The sequence below is a fragment of the Brachycentrus maculatus genome, unplaced genomic scaffold, assembly GCF_059751285.1.
Source record: "Brachycentrus maculatus isolate JH-2025_06_01 unplaced genomic scaffold, ASM5975128v1 h1tg000315l, whole genome shotgun sequence".
NCBI lineage: Eukaryota > Metazoa > Arthropoda > Insecta > Trichoptera > Brachycentridae > Brachycentrus > Brachycentrus maculatus.
In genome coordinates, this window is record NW_028281064.1 from 3271492 (window position 1) to 3287613 (window position 16122).

Genomic DNA, 16122 nt, shown 5'->3' on the forward strand with positions numbered 1-16122 from the left:
TGATTTAAGAGGAAAAATATTTACTTTTTAATACCGTAGCAAAGCCTTAAACCAAAAATGGTTGCCGTTTAGTGTCATCTTTACACACTTTTACGTACTATGTAAATTATCGACAGATAATGCAGCGATCTGCCCCATATTTAACAACCGATATAATTCATAGTCGAAATATATAGAGTCTGGTCGTGCGATAATCAAGCGCCAGGGACATCCAGCTTCTGAGATTGATGACGTACGATATATTTTTTTAAAGAGCTGATTTTTTGTCGTTCGAAAGCCAACAAAGAAAGTAAGAGAGCGTAGATATACAAAATACAATTTTTTGCATACAAACAAAAAAAAATTAATTTTCATTAGAGTCATCCAAAATTCGTACCAATTAGAATAAACACAAACAATAACTCATAATAAATCGTTGTTATTGCTATATTTGAAACAATATATTTGTTTTTTAATTAATATACCAGGATATCATTTAAAAAGCATTTACAATTTTGTAACATGATGCATGAAGCAGTATGAAAAGTAATTTCGGTAGCAATAACTTCACAATTTTGCCATAAAAGAATATCATCTTTTATGATAGTGACGTCATGCGCGGAATGGAACGAAATTGAATTTCTTTTTTTTTTAAGAGCAGACCCGCCATAATTAGACTGCGAGTAAAATGACTGACAGCGCAACGGCTGGTCGAGTTTTGTGACCACTCCTTATTGATAAACATTTCGGTGATACTAAAATCTCATTAGGTGTTTAGCACGTGCATTATGTATTGTGATTATCGGTGATTATTAGTTATGTGCGCGTAAACAATCGTCTCAAAATGAGTTTAAACGGGATCACTCACAGCATAAGCAAGCTGTTCTCGAAGAAATCGCATAAAGATGAGCGCGCTACGGAGATCGGGCTGCCCACGAATGTCCAACAGCACATCCATGTCAGTAAAAACCAGATCACGGGAAATTTGGAAGGGTTACCGAATTCCTGGATAAGATTGATGAACACTCAGATCACCCAAGCCGAGCAAGACGAAAACCCCAATGCGGCCTATCAAGCCGTGAAATTCTACAATTATTCAATCAAGAAAAAAGACCTCATAGAACCCTTCAAGCCTTTCGTAACCGAAGATGTAATCACGGAAGAATCTTTGGAGATCGACAAATTGTTAGATAAGAAAAATGCTCATAAAAGTCAGGATTCTGATATATCTCTCGGGCAAAGTAGCGAAGAGGACAGCGTGATTCCTTCTGTTCCGGACCTCACGTCGCGGCAGACGTTGCCAGCATTACCAGTGAAGAAAAGCATCAAACCCGCCGTCCAACCGGATTTATGCGCCGTTGTGGAGGATTTGACTCTTATTGGCGTTGATGGGGATGAAAGTCCCATTTTAAGAAAAAAAGAGATTTACAATGCTTCCTTGAGTGACACGGAAATTTATAGTGAATTGAGGAGTATTTGCAATAAAGATGACCCCCATACGAGGTTTGAGAGGGTTAAGGATCTTGGTGCAGGCGCGTCAGGTAAATTTAAAAAAATAACTAACCAACCATCACACCGCTTCCCCGCAGGAGTAGGCAGAGAGAATAGAACGCCACAGCACTCTGTCTTTGCAAACATTCCTCGCCTCTTCCACGTTCACGCATCTCCTGATACACACCCGCCGATTGTTTCGACTCCTGACCGCTTTCAAGTATTTGGCATAACTGATCGTGCCGAGTTTTCCTCGGTCTTCCTCTGCTCCTTTTTCCAATTACATTCGCCTCATAAATTTGTTTTACCGTTCTTTCCTCACTCATTCGTTCTACATGTCCAAACCATCTCAACACACCTTACCTTGAGGTATTTTTATACGAAAATGGCGCTATATAAGTTATCCAAATTTATTATTATTATTATTATCGATAATGCTTGTCTCAGCTTTGCATTCCTTCGTTATTTCACTATTCGAACATCTATCATACATCGTTTTGTTGCACATTCTTCTGAGATCTGAGAGATTGCATTTCGACTGCATTCGGTCTGTTAATTGTTAATTGATCCTGTCTAGGCTTAATGGAATAACATTATACAGTGGAACCTCTCATAACGAGCATAATTTGTTCCAGAATCTTACTTGTTCAGCGAACATTTTTTGTTTTGACTGGCGTGGAAGTCCCGGCTCACAAGTGAATGTCGTGAAAAAGTGACTTGGCCTTCTCTGTTACTCGTTCATAAATCGCTTGTTAAGGAAGCCACTTTTTCACATTTTTTTTACTCATTATGCGAATTACTCGTTATAATAGGTTCCACTGTACTGCTGTAGGGTCGTTCGCCATTGAATGGGACAAATTTTATCTAGAATTTTTTGCTGTTGTATTTTTGTCCGCCTTCATAGTGTAATGGTCAGCACACTCGGCTACCGTACTGGTGGTCCCGGATTCGATTCCCAGGGGGGGTCAAATAAATATAAGTGATTTTTCACTGTATTTTTTACTAAATATTACCCTAGACTGGTACCATCACTGCCTGTATTTTTTTTTCACTGTATTTTTTACTAAATATTACCCTGACTGGTACCATGGGCTGATCACCCTTACTTCACGTGTTAATGATCATGATAACACTATGTTTATATAATGCAGTGCCCTATGCACCACCGCGTGCAGATGAGGGTTTAAAGAAGAAGAATCATTGAAAACTTGCTGAAAAATTAGGCAACTAAATTATAATAGCAAAAATGTATTTTTCATGACAGTGAAGACCTTGATCAAGCGCTTCCAACTGTATGACATAACTTTAAAATGACATTTGTCTTTTTATTTTATCAGATTTTGTATTTAATGGGGGTTTATTATGTCCGGAGTTGTCTTATTTGATTATGTAGTTTTACTCATGTAAACATGCCAAAAAATTGTTCAGTGTGTAAAAGGATTCTCTCAATACACAATAGGTTTCTTGGTAGAACCTTTGAAACACACAGCATAAAATTAATACCACAACATTTTGAGTGTGTCCAAATACTTGTTCACAAATCTGGATTATCTCCAATAAGGAGTTTTTTTTTTGACATCTCAACTTAGATGAAAAAGAATATGGAAGGCTGGGTATTTACGGGGCTTATGACCGTCATAGGCTGGTTTTAGTGATCTCTTTACACACGTGTAACACTCAACAATTCTACCCACGATTGACAACCACACTACTCAAATTCTTGGAACTTTTATGTATAGTGTTCAAATTCTAAACATATTGCTTGAATTTACTAGAATTTCACTAGAGACATCTATGTTGAGATGAAAGAAGCAAATAATTGTAATTTTCATAAATTTTTCAATATCTTTGCATTAGCGGGAAAATCAATTATCCAGATATCAGCTTTATCATCCATCCTGATCAAAAATCTGCTGCATCTCTATAATTTCTTGACATACTATGGACGGGAAAGGTATTCCTACCCGTTTGGATGATGGATGCTTAAGGACGAGAAGGGTATTTTTAGCTTCTACGCCGGCCTCATTTCAATGTCAGAAAAGGAGGGATTACATATTTATTATTTTTATATGAATATTATATTCCAATCTCTTTGTTAAGGTCTTAACTATATGTACATTACAGTGAAACCTCTATCTATCGTTTTTAAAGGGACCTATTAAAATAAACTATGAATGCGGGAAAACAATTAAGAGGTCAATGCGCAAAGAGATAAGACCGAGTAAAGATCCCGTCCTCTCAATCTGCATAACCATTTGTTAAATCGGCTGAAATTCTAAGAAGAATACATGTTTCAGATGCAAATGAATTTATTTAAAGTAGATACAAACCTGAATAGAATTTAAAAAAATACTTATTATCAAAATTTTGATCAGTAAAAAAGTTTATTGATCAAAATTTGTTCAAAATTGAAAAGAATGTAAAAAAACAGACAAATGTATCAAATATGCAGCCTAATTCGAACGATAAATGCGGTAAATGGTGATAGAGAAACGATCGATGCGGTTTAGTTTAGTATGAAATTAATTCGGGATAGAAGAAATAAACGACATATCCGGGAAAACAATTATTCGAGGAACGATAGATATAGGTTTCACTGTATTATCAAATCCCGTCGCCAGCGGTCCGCAGGCTTAAAAAACACCCGTCCTTAGTGTGTTAACTAATCTTTTGCATGAACTGATCAATGATCTATATATAAATAACACATTCTGATATGACTTCTTAAAAGACGTGGGTATTAAGTGAGTCATTTCTTTGATTCGTTTAGAATGTATGTTAGTAGGTACTTTCTCTGTGCTTAGAGTGGCAGTATTTTCATCAGCTGTTAATTAGTCATTTTCTATATATTAAGTCATTTTAGTATAAGATTGATTTTGTTTGACAAGGTTGCATGACAACATCTTCTTCCTTCTTCTTCAAACCATTATCTGCACCTAATGGTGCATAAGACACTGCATCATATAAACTCAGTGTTATCTTGATCGTTAACACATGAAGGAAAGGTGATCAGCCCTACGCCTCAGGTACCAATCCAGAGTAATATTGAATAACTATTAGAGTGAAAAAATCTAACCCTTATCCGCACCCTATGGTGCATACGGCACTGTATCGTTTATAAACAATGTTATCTTGATCGTTAAATACACGAAGTAAAGGTGATCAGCCTTTCGCTTCAGGTACCAGTCCTGGGTCATATTAAGATATATTAGACTGAAAAATCACAAATATTTATTTCGACCCTATTGGGAATCGAACCCGGGACCTCCAGCATGGTAGCCTAGCGTGCTAACCACTACACTATAGAGGCGGACAAAAATCACTTATATTTATTTGATTCCCTGGGAATCAAACCCGCGATCTGCAGAAAGAGCCCAGGGTGCTGACTAATAAACTACGGAGGCAAACAAAATACATTAGGTTACATAATACCTTTAAAAATGGATGTATTCAGGATCTCCATTTACTATAACGTCTCCATTAGTGGACGGGTAATTAAAACATGTATTTACAGCATTTTATCAAACAGGAGGAAACATTTTGCACCCACCGGAGTGGAATCGGTGATTTCATTATCAGGAAGGAAGCACTTAGGGTCCCAAATACAAGGTCAATGCTTCTCATTGTCCACAAATTAGCGGTCCCGTACCACACAGATTACCTACACTACAACAAGATGAATCGTACATATGGCTTATTGTTATTCTAGAACTGAGTGGAAGCATAATGTCTCGTTGGGTTGACAGTTTTTAATGCATAGTAAATTTTATAATTAAAATGTAACTTTTTTTTACAATCACTATAAATATTTTATTATAACTTAATTATATTGTCTACCGGTTTCGAAGCTAACCACTTCTTTATCAAGACTGATTAATACTAAAACACTATCTACTAAACAATATTCAAAATATTTTAACAGTTAGAGAAAGAAGCTTAGGTAGATCTCAAGTGGCATTATTTTTTTGTGTTGATTGGCAGTCACAGTCAAAAGGGATCAGGGATGATGATTGATTGGAAACATATTTAACACGTTGTCGTCGGGACACGGCATTTGCCGTTTTTCGCGGACTGTCGGTCAAATGCCGTTTTTGTCGACGTCGGTTATCAGCGGGAAACGGCAATATACGGGTTTGTTATCAGCGTGAAATAAAATGCGTTGAAGGGTAATCTGCTACCTGGGTGCTAGGCAGTCATTTCACATATTGGACTATTTTCCATACCACTCGCACTGTTTTGTTTAGTGTTTGGTATTTTATTATTTGAATATATTAGCATTGTATAGGGAATGAAACCTCGGAGGGGAAGACTATTTTTTAGAGTTTACAATGCTTCTTAAATTGTGAAATACGGAATACTTAATTAAAAATTATGATTATAATTCATTTTTAATGATCAAATGTCATATAAGATTCTTTGAAAATTTCAATCGAAAATATTATTTGGTTTAGAAGTTGTGTCAATTTTAAGAAAGCGATATATTTTTGCGCTAATTGCGAAAAACGTCCGCTATAGGCTAGAGTCTGTTGTTCGAAGCGCCCAACTACAATGTGTTAATAACGGACTTTTAGCTAAACCATTTACTTGTGTATTTATTAGTTTTAAATTATTATTTATTGCCTTTTTAATTTCTAATATTTTTAAGTAATCTAATTCAAGTCCTCTATTGGATGTGTGTTATATAATATAATATATTTTTATCAAATGAGTGATTATTTTCTATTAAGTGATTGGCAAATTCAGAATAATTCTCTATATTTGTGTATCTTTAATTTGCAGTTTTCCAAATTTAAGGATGATACATATACAAAAAAATATTCTTCTAATGTTAATGAAATTTTACAAAGTTATATAAAAAATTCAGGCAATTTGTTTAGAAACTCCCATAGCCTATAATCATGTCTTTATTCTTATTCAAACCTTTATCTGTACCCAATGATGAATAGGACACTGCATCATATAATAATAATAATAAAACCCTTATCCGCACCCCAATGGTGCATAGGGCACTGTGTCATATTAACGCAGTGTTATCTTAATCGTTAACACATGAAGGAAAGGTGATCAGCCCTCCGCTTCAGGTACCAGTCCATGGTAATATTGAATAAATATTACAGTGAAAAAATCACTTTTATTTATTTTACCCCCCTTGGGAATCGAACCCGGGACCTCCAGAACGGGAGCCGGTAGCTGACCATTACACTACGGAGGCGGACAAATATAAACGGGCGGGCATCATATAAACGCAGTGTTATCTTGATTGTTAACACATGAAGGAAAGATGATCGGCCCCCGCTTCAGGTACCTGTCCAGAGTAATATGGAATATATATTAGATTGAAAAAGTCACTTCTATTTAGTTGACCCCCCTTAGGAATCGAACCCGGGACAGAAGAGTTGACAATACAGATTGATGTGGCATTCTATTCTCTCTGCTTACCCCTTTAGGAAGCGGCGTGATGTTTAGTTATTAAGTTTTAAAGGTATTTGAAACAAAACTAACTAACTAACTAACCATCATGCCGCTTCTCCGCAGGGGTAATTGAGAGAATAGAATGCCACACCACTCTGTCTTTGCAAACATTCTTCGCCTCTTCCACGTTCATGAATCTCCTCATACATACCCGCCGATTATTACGACTCCTGACTTGACCACTTTCAAGTATTTGGCATACCTGATCGTGCCATGTTTTTCTCGGTCTTCCTCTGCTCCTTTTTCCAATTACATTCGCCTCATAAACTTGTTTAACCATTCATATGTTCCTCACTCATATGTTCCACATGTCCAAACTATCTAACTAACTAACTAACTAACTAACCATCACGCCGCTTCCCCCCAGGGGTAGGCAGAGAGAATAGAGCGCCACACCACTCTGTCCTTGCAAACATTCTTCGCCTCTTCCACGTTCATGCATCTCCTCATACACACCCGCCGATTGTTACGACTCCTAACCTGACCACTTTCAAGTATTTGGCATACCTGATCGTGCCATGTTTTTCTCGGTCTTCTTCTGCTTCTTTTCCCGCTAACATTCGCCTCATAAATTTGTTTTACCGTTCTTTCCTCACTCATTCGTTCTACATGTCCAAACCATCTCAACACACCTTTCTTAATTTTATCGATAATGCTTATCTCAGCTTTACATTCCTTCCTTATTTCGCTAATCGCACATCTATCAACATCGTTTTGTTACACATTCTTCTGAGAGATCGCATTTCGACTGCATTCAGTCTACTTTCATCCTTCTTTTGCCAACTCCATGTTTCACTTCCATACATTAGAGTTGGAACCAGGACTCCGTTGTGCACTGCCAGTTTAGCTTCCGCTGATAGGTTTTTATTTGCTATAACTGATTTCAGTGCACCGTTCACTTTGTTCCCAGCATTCACTCACACCAAACTATCTCAACACACCTTTCTTAATTTTATCGATAATGCTTATCTCAGCTTTGCATTCCTTCCTTATTTGAAACAATGATAAATAATAAACGTATTCCAATCCACGGTTTGACTAGGTTATAATTTCCCATTTGTAACGTCATACATCAATTCTAGAAAATTTAATCAGACTTAAAAAAAACTCTATTTAGATACAGTTTTGTTTGCAAAAACTCATTGACCAAACAGGTTAGAAATTTAGTCGTTTTCTAGTACTTTTTGTGTGTACTATAGACCCCTCAGTATTTGTAGATTTTTCATTTGCAGATAACTTTATTAAAATATTATTTTAGGTGTGATAAAAATTTTAAACCTTGTGTAGTAATATTTTTTAATTTTTTAATTTTATTTCTTTAGTTAGCTTATATTACATTTAATACAAACAAATTTCTACACTTAATTTACATCATATACATTTATTTACATCTTCTTACAGTAAACAAAATATTTATTTTATAATTCTTTCAGACTCTTTACATTCTTCATACATTCAGGCATCTCATCATACATTTTCAAACCCTTATACATTATGTAATTTTGCGGCAGTTTTTTTTCATAAATTGCAGTCTTATTTTATCCTTATTTCTAGTAATTTGTTTATGAAAATATTTATTTTAACTATTTTATCCTTAAAATATTTAGGTAATTTATCATTTAAAAAATTACATATACGAATAAGCAAATTATATATTAGTCTCTTTTTTATAGGTAACCAGTTGAATTCTTCTCTAATTTTTTCTACATTCTTATATCTGTTTTTTTAAAGTTCTTTTCTCATAGCTTTATTTTGAAGAATCTCCAATTTATTTAAATTTCATCCATAAGGCAGTGTGCTCAGTTATGTTATTATATCGCTCACTTCTTTCAAGAACGTCATAAATCAAAAATCGTCAATTTTCAGTGGTGCATGTTTTCGGAATGCCTATAAAATGTACTATATCCCAGCAAAAGATGCATATTTTTAACTTAATATTTACCCGCTACAGGGCAGAAAGTGTTGTTTTTGCATTTTGAAGAAAAGGTATTGTTTAATTATTTTTTTAAATATACTAAATATTTTTCAAATATGTAGAAAAAACCTTCAGGTTTTACATAAAAAAATCTGTTGCACAGTAAAAAGTTCAATAAGTGGCTTAATATTTATTTTTAATACATTGTATTATATTTTTAAACTTTAAAAACGTTCTCCTGAATAGTCAAGTTTTTTGATTTATGACGTTCTTGAAAGGAGAGAGCGATATGTGGGACTGAAGCCATAATTGAGAATGCTCCTAGATGACCTTTGAATGCAGTGCTATAAAGAAAATATTGTGCTGTTTTTTTTTATAATGTAATCTGAGATAATGGTACATTGAATTGTCTTTTAGTTTTATCAGACCTATATATATATATCTAAAAAAATGTATTTATCCTCTTTTGCAAGTAACGTAATTTTTATTAGAGGCAATTTTTTTTTTAATTTTTTTTTATTCCTATTTATATCCTGGTTTTATAGTAATTTCAGTCAAATTTACCATTGATATTTTTGCAGAATAAAACTTCAGTACAAATTGAAATTAAAACATAATAAGCAATTTGATACATGAAGAAGAATATGGATGTCTAAGTATTTACAGGGCTTATGACCTGTCATAGAGATATAAGTAGAGAATGTTATAGTGGAGAGATATTTACAGGGCTTAAGACCTTTCACATAAAGTGGGTTTCTCCTCTTTGCAAATTGAAAAATCCAGATATGCAAACAAATATTTGGACACATTCAAAATGTTGTGAATAAACTCACTGGTCAAATTATTTAAAAAAATTAATGATGTTTTCAGGCGTTTCCCAGTATGTAAAATAATCCGGTTAGGATCTTGCATACATCAATAAAAAGGTATCTGCTAAATAAAAGCTTTTACAATCTAACCATAGATGGCTCTAGTGAACTCATATGTACAGTGTCATAAGATTAATGATATAGGAGTTCTAAAATTTTGAGTAGTGTAGTTGTCAATCGTGGGTGGAATGGTGAATGTTATGAATGTGTGAAAAGTGATCACTTCACCAGCCTATGACAGGTCATGAGCCCTGAAAATACCCGGTCTTCCATATTCTTCTTCGTCTATGTTGAGATTCATTTTATGTTTATACTTTATATATTATAATACGTTTTTATCTTTGCAATTGTAAACATATTAATTGCATCCACCGCTTAGTCATACTGGAATAATGATATTATTGTGTAATCTATGTTGCCATAGTATTTTTATTATTTTAGAATAAATATCTTTCTCTACTTTTGTATAATTCAACTTTCACAAGCTTTCTGCAGCCAATAATGAATGTCAACGACCTCTCCATTTTCTTGTATACACGCTATGTTTTGCTTTTCATATCGCTCACTCCTTTCAAGAACGTCATAAATCGAAAATCGTAAATTGTCAGTTGTGCATGTTTTCAGAATGCCCAGAAAATGTACTATATCCCAGCAAAAGAGGCATATTTTTAACTTAATATTTACCCGCTACAGGGCAGAAAGTGTTGTTTTTGCATTTTGAAGAAAAGGTATTGTTTAATTATTTTTTTGAATATACCAAATATTTTTCGAATAAAGAGAAAAAACCTTCAGGTTTAACCTAAAAAGATCTGTTGCACAGTAAAAAGTTCAATAAGTGGCTTGATATTTATTTTTAATACATTGTATTATATATTTAAACTTTAAAAACATTCTCCTGAATAGTCAAGTTTTTTGATTTATGACGTAATTATTTTTTTAAATATACTGAATATTTTTCTAAAATATTTAGAAAAAACCTTCAGGTTTTACCTAAAAAGGTCTGTTGCACAGTAAAAAGTTCAATAAGTGGCTTGAGATTTATTTTTAATACATTATGTTATATTTTTAAACTTTACAAACGTTCTGCTGAAAAATCAAGTTTTCTGATTTCTGACGTTCTTGAAAGGAGTGAGCGATATGTTTATTTTGATTGGTCTTAAATTATTCATATGATTTTGATACATCTATATCAGTGTTTCGTATCATTAACATAGCCTTTGGGCCAGAAATGCGTCTCATCGTCAAACAAAATTTTGGTCGTAAACAGCGAATCTTGAAATGAACAATTTGTTGCGGTGTAAGTCTTTCCATGATGAAATCTCAAATAATACTGAACAAAATACCCATGATAGTTCAACATTTTGAGTGTGGTCAAATACTTGTTCACAAATCTGGATTATCTCCAACTAGGAGTCATTTCAACTAGGGTATGCAAGAGATGATGCATGAACGTGGAAGACGCGAAGAATGTTTGCAAAGACAGAGTGGTGTGGTTTTTATTCTCTCTGCCTACGCTGCGGGAAAGCGGCGTGATGGTTAGTTAGTGAGTCATTTTTTACATTTATTTTTTTATATATCTAGAAGTTTCGAGAATATTAGTGGTGTGATTGTCAATCATGGGTAGAATTGGTGAACGTTACACGTGTGTAAAGTGATCACTGAAACAGCCGTTGAGGGTCGAAAGCCCTGTAAATGCCCAAATTTCTTATACCCAAATTGCCCAGAATTTCCCATTGTGTGCATATATTGTATGTATGCATGTATTGTACTCAATTACGGTGGCTATGAACGCGTTAGCTGAACACATTGTCAATGTTTGATACCGTATTATAGTGTGCTTTAAAAATACTTATATAAATAGATAAGGATATAATTTATTATATTTATACCGTTGTTGGGTACGCTTTCTAATATCGATAACTAATTTTTGATATGAGCTGGCGCTGTAGTTTCTATATTTATGTTCGAATTCAACAAAGAAGATTTTCCTTGACATTTTTACTATTCCGCCCGTTATCAATTTTGATATCATACACACTGCCATCTGAATACATGTACTGTTCCGAAATCTTATCAGGTACCTTGAACAGGTTGTCCTTACAATAATATCGATAAAATTACTATACCGGTTGAATATTATCTTTTCTTTTAAAATATTATATTATTTAATAAGATTTTTTTTTAAAGGTACGGTGTTCATCGCAAATGACTTGAAGACGAATACAAGAGTAGCGGTGAAGGATATAGATCTAGCGAAGCAACCGAGGAAAGAGTTAATACTTAACGAAATCAACGTCCTAAAAGAATTCCAACACAAAAATCTCGTCAACTTCCTGGATGCCTACATGAGCTACGACCATCTGTGGGTCATAATGGAGCTTCTCGATGGCGGATCTCTCACCGATGTGGTCACCGAGGTGGTCATGAAGGAGGGACAAATAGCCGCTGTTTGTAGAGAGACTCTGTACGCGATAGAATTCCTTCACTCCAAGGGAACTATCCATAGAGACATCAAGTCTGATAACGTGCTCTTGGGAATGGACGGGAGCATTAAGGTGACAGACTTCGGCTTCTGCGCTAACATCGTGGGTGACGAGAAGAGACAAACTATGGTTGGAACGCCGTACTGGATGGCTCCGGAAGTAGTGACGAGGAAACAGTATGGGAAAAAAGTGGATGTGTGGTCGCTGGGCATCATGGCTATCGAAATGATAGACGGAGAACCGCCTTATATGAAGGAAACCCCCCTGAGAGCTCTGTACCTGATTGCGGCCGTGGGGCGACCGAGAGTCACTCAGTGGGAGAGACTCTCCCCCGCTCTGCAGGACTTCTTGGACCGCTGCCTGCAAGTAGACGTCGCTCAGAGAGCCTCGGCCGCCGAATTGTTAGAACACCCCTTCCTGAAGAACGCTATGGAATTGCGTACACTCACGCCATTGATCAAAGCCGCCCAAAAAATATTGCACAAAAATTTTGACTGAATCGATTGACAGTGCTTTTATTTTTGTATAAAATGGTTTTAAATAGTATACATTGTTAATCACTATACCCTTTTGTATTTTGCGAAAAGTACTATATTAGATTAGTATAAACTGATTATCAGTTAACTTATATGCCAGCAAATACACGTGAAATTGAAATAATATTACAGGGTGCTTTACAATGTAAAGTTTGTTGGAAATGTTCTACCATTTTGATTGGGTCTATTAGTTGGAGTATCCTCTTATAGGACAACACATATATCTAGATGGAAATTCCGGAGGGCCAAATCATTCTGAATACCATATGCATACACACATTATTCATTGAAATGCTTATAAAGTATGGTGCCGTAAATGCACCCTATCTGCTGAAATCTTAATCGATAAAAACATCACTAAAGTGATTAATGATTAGAGAAATGAATAAAATGGCATATCAGAATGCCCTGTCTGTACTTGCACCAACCTGCATATATTAAAATACAATAGAACATTCCCGACAGCTTTTTAATGTCGAAATTTGATTGTAAAGGCTGAATTAAAAAATATATATATGTATAAATATGAACGGTGATATCTTCACTAGCATTTGTGAGTATTTTAAATCTGCCATAAGTTTGCGAGACATTTCATGTAATGGAAGAATTGCAGACTAAAAAATAATCGAGCTCACTCTTCACATTTATAATGTGTATATTAAGTTAGCATAAATCATTTTGTCATTTGAAATAAAATTTAAAACAAACCAAAGTTTTAAATAATATTATAAACATGAATAGTTTTCTGATGATGATTTTCTCATTGCCAAGATTACAATATGATAAGAGTTTTTTTTTATTAGTTTTTATAATTTTTCATGTATTTGACTTACAAAATTAGCTTTGATTTGAAGCATTTTTCATGTTGAAAACTGCAGCTGAGGAGCTGGCATTTTTTTGGAATATTTACATTTATCTAATACCATATACTGTAAAATTATATTAAGCCAACTGGAAATGGGGTCTTTTTTATATTTTGAAAATCACACTATAACGTAAAACCCTAAAAACAAAATATTCATTTTGCAAGAGAATAAAATATGAATTCTTTGGATGAATTTAACTTAACCGTTAGAGTGCTGAGAATCGATGTATCGACTCTGGTATACTTTGCCAAAAAGTACACCAGTCTATATAAAGTATAAAAGCGCAGCCGTCAATATACTGACTATATCACCAATGTGTTTAGGCGGTCAAGCTGGGAGATTGTGCCATAGTGGCATGTTTCTAATGTTGCGATTGGTCAATAATATAAACAAATTTACAGCGAAAAATAAAATTCAATTTTTTGTAAAAACCTACTGTTTTCGCCCCTTTCAATATCCGCTAAATTTGTAGTAGACTATTTTTGCAAAAAAGTCTTCAGAAATTTTAGCATATGTGTAAGAAAAACCTCAGCACTCAAATAGTTAAAAATCTATTTTAACAGTTTTTGTTAAAACTGATTGATTGATTTGCTGTTTTTTTAATGATTATCTGAACCTTTAGAATAACTAAACATGTATGATTTTGATCACTTTTTAGCTACAAAAAAATCACACCCAGTCTAAAAATTTATTTTAAAAATGTGTTCACACCTATTGATCATATATGTTACGTTGTAGTGGTTTAGTATAAAATTCTCCATAAAATGGTATCAAGGACCAAAAACATTTTTCTGTAGTTACGGTTTTATATTACAAATTGTGACAAGTTACTTCGAAAGGGTGCTAAAAGCCTCAAAATTAGTAGAAAATTATCTGCCATAATTGGTACATATTCTTTATAATAATAAAACTGATGTGCTCAAGGTGACATAGCCTTTTATAGCGCATTTTAATATTTGACTTTGTGCTAGCATTATTGTTACAATAATATTGATCTAGTAAGGATTTTTTAAAATTTTATTGTCTTAGGTACTGCATGACTCAATAAACTTGTCTGATCTAATTTGAGAATGAGGTAGTTTAATTTAATTAAATCTTTGCAAATCAATAATGCTCATATTAATTTTAAATATGTAAACAAATATATTTTGATCATTTAACAATCTGATGTAAATCTCCTGAAGTTATATTCACCGATTGCTTTGAAAATTTAACACAATGTTCCATTAAAATATGTGCCTGTTTTTATATAAACACCTGTGACATTGTTTTTACCCATGACAGGTAAAAACATAATTTTTTAAAACTGTTTTTGACCACAATGGCAGCGCTATCTGTTGAATATAACAGCAGCATATGCAAAACGCAACATTGCACATACCGGACAGTGTACTTCTTTATAACTGCTTCATTTAGAATTTTCTGTTTTTGGCTACCTTGTTGTTTCACGGATTTTTATTATTTTCATCGCTTCACAAGTATTGTGAAATTTAAATATTAGAAAGTGCGCTTTCCATTTTATTTCCTTTCCATTTAAGCAAACTGAGCCCCAGCAACATGTGGCCGGGTACAGTTAGTGTAAAGTAATAATTACCTCTTTGATAGGTGAAATAATATGCATCAGATAAGAAACATTTATTTGCCGTAATTCTTTAAATGATAACGTTGCTCCTTACTATGAAAGATTAGCTCCTTATTCATCACGTTAAAAGACCATTATTAAAAGAATATGGTCTATCACACTACTACTTTCTGAATCAGTCTGTTACGTCAATAATTATTAAGACCCCATTTTAAAGTATGAATGTATGTGATGGAATCAAATGTGCCAATTGTCGTAAAAGTTGTATATTTTTTACCATTTTTTTAGCGTACATCAATTGTGTGACTGTTGTTATGAAATTTGTACCATCCTTATCTAATTAGTGATAAGTTATCATCTACATAATGTTTTTCGGTGTATTGTAAATATTTATCTGCAGATTTTCAGTAATTCGTGAATTTGTGTAATAATTTACTTTTTTATGTAACATGTACTTTACAATTAAACAAATAAAGAAATATAAATGAATTATTTTTTATGCGTAACTGAACATCGAACAAATGCCCATGACAGTATCTTATGAAAAAATGTTTGAAAAATATGGGTTTTTGTAGTTTTTTTGCACAGATTGCATTTTTTTTATTAATGTGTATTATATTATGAAAGAATTTGAAATCCTTCTGGACCCATTGGTGCATAGATTGTCGCTATGATTTAATGCAGTGTTACACCTTGATTCCATTTTTCTTTAAGTTAAGGTGATCAGTCTTATACTGTACATTACAAATTATAATAGTGAAATTACAAAAAATTTCAAACTGCCAAATGAGTATATATTATTTTAATTGATATTAGTAATGTTAGTAAATAACCACTCACCGACTACTTCTGTCTACCGGTTTCGAGACGTACCCGTCTCTTCGTCAGGACATACACTACAATTTAACAATCATGCGAACAACACTACA

At 33.8% G+C, this 16122-nt stretch overlaps 1 protein-coding gene across 1 annotated transcript; it reads left to right on the top strand.

Annotated features, from left to right (window-relative positions):
• The first annotated feature begins 658 nt into the window (after positions 1-658).
• On the top strand, positions 659-15672 carry Pak3 (p21 (RAC1) activated kinase 3). Its single transcript, XM_088268276.1, has 2 exons — positions 659-1520; positions 11914-15672. Exons 1-2 carry the CDS (start codon positions 824-826, stop codon positions 12705-12707), a joined length of 1491 nt encoding a protein of 496 aa, XP_088124402.1. The 5' UTR covers positions 659-823; the 3' UTR covers positions 12708-15672.
• The last annotated feature ends 450 nt before the right edge of the window (positions 15673-16122 follow it).

Bases quoted from the DNA above. Each gene is read 5' to 3' on its own strand.
- Pak3 (XM_088268276.1), top strand. From the start codon at position 824: ATGAGTTTAAACGGGATCACTCACAGCATAAGCAAGCTGTTCTCGAAG. The intron at 1,521-11,913 runs GTAAATTTAAAA...TTTTTTTTAAAG, and splicing joins TCTTGGTGCAGGCGCGTCAG to GTACGGTGTTCATCGCAAAT.